Source organism: Podarcis tiliguerta (genome assembly GCF_965153285.1).
Source record: "Podarcis tiliguerta genome assembly, chromosome: 5".
Lineage (NCBI taxonomy): Eukaryota > Metazoa > Chordata > Lepidosauria > Squamata > Lacertidae > Podarcis > Podarcis tiliguerta.
In genome coordinates this window covers 60396118-60402634 of record NC_139538.1, presented here as the reverse complement: position 1 = coordinate 60402634, position 6517 = coordinate 60396118, and the positions used below count along the sequence as shown (strand labels likewise).

Genomic DNA, 6517 nt, shown 5'->3' with positions numbered 1-6517 from the left:
TGGTGTGCCGCCCCAGATTCTGCATTGGGTTAGATATGTGTTTCCTCATTCAGCTAGGGAAGATTACTGAGACAATGTGTCTGATTCCAGGAGTGGCAAGGGAGCATATGAAACACATAAACTATGCTTATAGGCAGAAAAAAACGAAAGAGTGAAACTAACTTTCTATATAAATATTTATATTTTTAAAAAAAGAGAGTCAAAAGCGCAAAAATGAATGTGGGTCACATCTGATGTTACAAAACATTTTTTAATTTATTTAATATCATGTTCTCCTACTCTGCAATTATATTGTATATTTTCTTTTAAAAAAAAATAATGCAAACAGATTATTGCATAACATGGTTTCCAAATTAGCCCAGAAGTATTTGCTAACTTTATATTCAGACACAATACGGAAGTTGTATCATCAATACTGAATGTTAATCTTCAGGAGAGGTCTGTAACAGAAGATCGTCTGTGGAAAGCAGCACCCATTGAATTATGTAGTTTTTCGTTTTGTTGGACAGAACAACACTGGCAATAGAAACACAAGCTGGAGAACCTTAATGATTTTGTTCCTGAAACGTGACTATTTCACCTGGACCTCGGAGTGTATGTGTGTGGACTATTTTGCATAATTCTAGAGACCTTCTATGACTTAGCTATTACAGAGTATTATAAATATCACTGAGATACAGAGAGGTGGCATTTAATATAATATCTACGCTTATATAGTTGCACTGATGTTGTGGGATGATAGTAACATATACATGGAAAAAGGAAACGATGAAAAAGAAATTATATTATGCACACGTTGCAAAATACTGTATTTTAGATCTGAGACAATTCAAGCATATACAGCATATACATTATAAAGCTCAGGGTATTTTTTTTTCCTTTTTGCATCATCTAAAAGAAGCAATCATAAAAAGGCTGAATACTGTTCAAAACTCAACACCCACCTAGTGCATTCTGCTTTGTTTACCTTCGAAAGATACACACAACAGCAGCAACAACAACGACAACAACAACAACACACACACACAATGGATACATTATCTGCTGTAATTTACAATATATATTTTAACTTTATAAAAATACAGAAAGGAAAAAAAAGGAAATTCCTTGCACTCAGATACTGAGCATTAACCCTTTGAGTACTAATTCCCACCTGCAAACACTGCAGAACACATTCATCTTGACACACATTTTTATATAACATTCCAACAATTATAATAATCATCTGTTATGTACACTGTAAGGAAATATATTTTTACATATCATAAATGGGAGGGATTCATAACATGCTGATAAGAACACATAATGAGTTGAACTCTGCAAAGATCTTGACAAAATAATCCCGTATAAAGTAATGCACATCCCCAGGGAACTGCCTAAATTAATGTAATGGATACTTGGAACGTGTGTGATATGTCTATAAATTTTCTTTTGGCGGCCATATAACATTGTGCTTGTTGCATTTGTTTTTTATTTGTGGAAATATGACTCTCTCTCTCTCTCTCTCTCTCTCTCTCTCTCTCTCTCTCTTTTGCTGAAGACTCCTTCTGCCCTGCCCTCTGTGGCTGTATAGTGCCATTCACTTTAGGTCATCAATTTATAACCAGACTCTATTGAAAGTTTTTGATTTTTTAAATAAAAAAAACTGGGTAATTATAATTCTATTTTCCGTTGTCAGTTGGAGCCTTGTGTCCAGATGTTCACGGATATCTATTTGGTTTTTGTTTTTTTTTAAAAAACCAATCCTTTGCCTAAAGCTTCCTGAATAGAGAATGCTACTGACCCTAAAATATCCTGCAGCTGAGCAGAATAACTCAATGAAAAGTCATGCAATTGAAGGTCAAATTTGCATGGAAGTATACAGACAACCCCGAATTTGCTTTGGCAGAGGACGGAAGGGCATGGGAAGGAAAGGATTTCACCCAAAATGTGGAACTAATAAATAAATATCTTTAAAATTATATTTCTTTATAGTGCAATCCCATGCACGCTTACTTGGAAGTAAGGCCCACTGCATTCAAGGGAGGCTCACTCCCTAGAAAGGGGCTTTTTAAAAAGAAAGGAAGGAAGGAAGGAAGGAAGGAAGGAAGGAAGGAAGGAAAGAACTGAAGTCTTAAAAATGGATAGATTCCCCTTTATTTGAGTACTCTGGACTACATTGTTATTAGTATTGCATGTACAAGTCTTTCCTTGAACACAGCTCCAAGTCAGATGAAGGGAAGGATCCAGTAAAAACTCAGTACTTTGATGTCCCATTGATTTCAGTGGGTTAGATTTAATAAGCACATTGAGTGTTTCCCCCTTTTCCATTAAAAGCAATGGTCCTCCAAAATGCTGAACTTGAGCTGGATGGTGCCCTAAGTAATTCGTTAAGTGCATGACTGTAGTCCTCAAAGAGTTAATGATAAACTGTACTTGGTGGTGCTGTTTATAAAAAAGACAATTGTAGAACAGCTTGCAGGTTGGTTCCAGAAGGCGTAATTACAAAGAAGTGAAACTCATGGAGACAGCTGCTATTACACTGCACAGTGCCACATACAATGAATAGTGCATGCTCTGTAGAGACATTAGAGTGGACCCTTATCAAAGCTATCATATAACCTTATACAAAGGATTGTGCCACTTAAAACTAGTGCAGTGGTGGGTTTCTCTCCCCTCCCGTTTTTCATAGATTCAAAATGCTCTAGGGTAATACCAACATGAATAGCCGCGGCCTTTTACAATAAGGTTTTTGGTTCCCCTGCGCCCCTGCATTTCACACATGATAACACTAGAAAACAGCAAATGGTATTATCCTGACCTGTGTGTCATGCAAAAAAAAAAAAGAGGAACAAAAAGAAATAACAACCAACACAGCACCATAGATGTCAACAAAGGACGTTACCTAGTATTCCTCTCCAGCAGAAGAGAGACGTAACAGCGACTGTACACTACATGATTTTACAGGCCGTATGCTACAGGTGGTCTTCATAGGTCTAAGGAGCTGTGTTAAACCTGGTTAGAAATTCCTCCTCCTCTTTCACTATCGTAACTTCCAAAATCATTCCCTCCCCCCTCCATAAGAATGACGAAGGAAAGGCTGATATGCATTTCAAAGTGGCTGATGCTAATGCAGAATAGTTAAAAATATATAATAAAATAAAAGGAAAGGAAAACATTACTGTGAGTGGTAACAAAGGATATTGCCTTGTATTCTACTCCCTAGGTTTATTTTCCAACACCGCCCAGCCCCCACAACTATGTCCCATAATTCTTTTAAAAATAATTTCAAAACCACCGCTACTTTTTAAAAGCCTCTTCTTATTAAGAAAACAATAGGTTGAGAAACCTGTACAATTTACTGATGCGCTACGCAAACATGTAGAATCTTACTCAGGTTAGGAGGAAAACAAAGGTTAACGGTGCAATCCTATGCATGTCTACTCAGAAGTGAGCCTCATTGAGTCCAATGGCGCTCGTTTCCCAGGTGTGTATAGGATTGCAGCCTAAGATGGTCTGAGCTGCAAAAGGAGAAGAGCTGGGCTGCCCAACTACACAGTAGTTTCATTCTTCCAGGGCCCCGTTTTGATATTTCCTGTACTGTCTGAACTGTAGATCATGGCTTCGTGCAGGTTCCCCTTTAGAATCCCATTGTGGCTGGTTGTGCTAAATGGTAAAGACTGGGTCCGCGGATGCATCTCGAAATGAGCTGCATGGTGCGCTGTCTCGCTCTCTGGCACCGTAGCACAACTGTAGATCACAGTACTTGCATCGCTGCTTTCCGGCTGACTGATGGTGGGATATGGGTCACTTTTTGCACAACACGCCCGCCTGTGGCCCGTCTGGCCATCATGCGCACTGTGCGGACTGTCTGTGTGTGAGCTGTGGATGCTGCCGTCGACACTGGAAGGAATGTGGTAAGCGTACTCTCTTTCCCCCGCAGACCGATGCCGGCTGAAGTAGCGTGGCTTAGTTCTGCTTTTCAAGCATCTGTGGATGTGCATGTTGGGCCTGAAAGTTCCCTCGCTGTGTACATGAATGTGAGCGTCGTCTTCCAGCAGCTGATCACAGTGCATTTTTGCACAGCACGGCGTGACGGGTGAAAGGCAGTTGACGTGGTTTTGAACAGCTTGTAGATTTGTAAGTTTGCAGTGGCTAGCAGCTGGGTGATTAAAAACAGCAGATTTAGCAGGGCAAGGCGACTCTTGGAGACACGGGACGTGGACCTGGCTTTCCCCGTTGACGTTAACCTTTGGCCGGACATTAACTTGCACTGAATATGTGTTTCTCCGAGATGGGCAACAGGACCACCAGCAATGCCAGACATCATCTCGCTTTGCACAGTGATGGATAAGGATGAAGAGCCCCAAGGTGACGCAAAATGCTCCATAGAGGCAGCTGAATATCATATCCAAGAAATGTCCTTGGGAAACAGCGAGTGCACCAAAGGTCCAAGTGGCGGTAAACAGGAACAAAGTGAAAGCCGCAGCTCGGAGCTGAGCCTTAAATGAGTGCTCGTTTTCCAACAAGGAAGAAGACATCATTGAGCATGTCGCCTGGGAGACAGATCCAGAATCGGTGATGTGGCTGTGGCCAACCTCAGGACTTGCCAGCCTCTGCTGATCTTCCGTCCTTTCTTTCAACTCGTATTTGCGCTCTGGGTGACGCCTCAGTTGCACGTACGTGCAGAGGAAGTAAACGCAAGTCACCAGGACAATAAAGGCAACTGGTCCATAAAACGCACCGAGACTTGGCTCCCATGCCATCCAACAACTGCAAAGGGGGAGGGGGGAGGGGAAGAATAGATTTAAACAAAAAGAAATCAAATTAGTAGTTTTGAACACATTGGTAGTATTGAATGTGTTCTTCTGATTGTTCCATTATTGCAAGCATTTATGCTTGATTCCCTTCCCCGTATCTGTTCTCCTGACTGACCCCCTAACAAAGCAGATTGGGTGGGTGGAGGAAGCTCCATTGAGACCAAGGAAGTGTACATGGTTTTCCCCTTCCTTATTCAATCCCCACAACAACCCTGTGAGGTAGGTTACGCTGAGAAGCAGTGATTCGCCATGAAGTTCATGGCTGAGGGGGGGATTTAAACCCTGGCAGTGAGGGAACTGCCAGAAAGCCCTCAGAGCTGGACCTCAGGGTCCATGCTGAATGATGAGGGTGGGGACGTTCCTTCAGGTACACAAGGCCTCTCCTCTAGCGTTACTGATAATGCTGGTGTAACCCTCTCTGATCATGCAGCACAGCTAGTTGGGCTGACCAAATATCTTTGGCTTGGAATGAACACACCTTTGAATCTATGCTATGCTCTTAGGCACACAAAACTATCCAGGTATTTTCAAATGCTTATCAACAGTTTCATCCAATAAAAACAATACAGGAATCCATGTGTGCATCCCTTAAAAAATCAAAAAAGACAAGAAATCAAGATCTATGCAATTTATGCCAAGGAATATTGGAGCAATCCCCAGTGGTAGGATGCTGCTATTTTCAAGAGGAGACACTTCAAAAATCAGTTCCATAAAGAGCACGCTAATGTCGGGGCATCTACGTTTTCTGTAGTAACGTTATTAAAAATGAATAAGGCACACAACCCACCGTGCTGCTGCTTAATCTGTAGTGCACACACACACACTCTCTCTCTCCTAAGCAATTTTATCACCCCACCTGCTTCATGGTTTTCTGCTCACATTGTGATATCTGGTATTGATTGCCTGTGATTAAAGTGATTAAACTAAAGTAGTACAGCCTCTGCAACAGTGCCAAAGGGAAAGTCTCTCGCAAATTTATGAACATAAATAATGAGATCTTTTAATACCCTGTTGATTATAAGTGATTGTCTAATCACACGTGCTGAAATAAATAAGTTTTAATATGATAGAATTTGCAGAGTAGCAGCCCTCCCCAACGCCCTGGTTAGAGGAGTCTGCCGGAGCTCTTCACTCATCTAATGTCTTGTTTCTAAAAAAAGGAATTTACTAAAAGCATTTTCATAAAGTCAGAGTGCAGTTTGCTTTCATTTCCTTACATGTTAAAAATGTGTATAATGGTTATATGCCAGGGCATGACAAGAGCACTCTCTACACCAATGCTTTAGCACAGCCTTGGCCAAGCTAGTGCCCTCCAGCTGTTTTGTACAAAAACATCTGGAGGGCACCAGGTTGGTAAAGGCTGCTTGAGCATGAACTGAAATACATGACCTTCACAGCATCGTTAGCGCTGAACAAAATGCTGATGAGAAGCCAGTGGTCCACTGATTGGGGACATGCACCCCGATGCAACTGAGCCTTGTACATGTTTGGAGCTCTGAATCATGTATATTTTTAGCAAATGAACTTTTAATTGGCATTCTCCTTACTCTCCTTCTCTCAAGAAGCCCAGGAGAAGCCATCTGCTGTTTGAAGGGTCGTTGAGCCCGTGTGCAAACAATTCTATAAAAGAAGAAAATTGATACTTGGGGGCTAAGAAAACAACGAGGGGTATAAAGTTTAAAAAGCAATTTAGCATACATCAGGCCACACAGCCTGGA

The 6517-nt window shown here is 41.4% G+C and overlaps 1 protein-coding gene across 2 annotated transcripts in view; it reads right to left on the bottom strand.

Moving 5' to 3' along the window:
- Positions 1-767: 767 nt before the first annotated feature.
- The window catches only part of ADGRA1 (adhesion G protein-coupled receptor A1), a 307922-nt gene continuing 302172 nt past the window's right edge, over positions 768-6517 (bottom strand). For both annotated transcript variants that reach the window (XM_083443486.1, XM_083443487.1), the window contains one exon: positions 768-4752. In XM_083443486.1, coding sequence (XP_083299612.1) covers positions 3531-4752 — 1222 coding nt within the window. In that variant the 3' untranslated portion in view covers positions 768-3530. The remainder of the gene's footprint in view (positions 4753-6517) is intronic.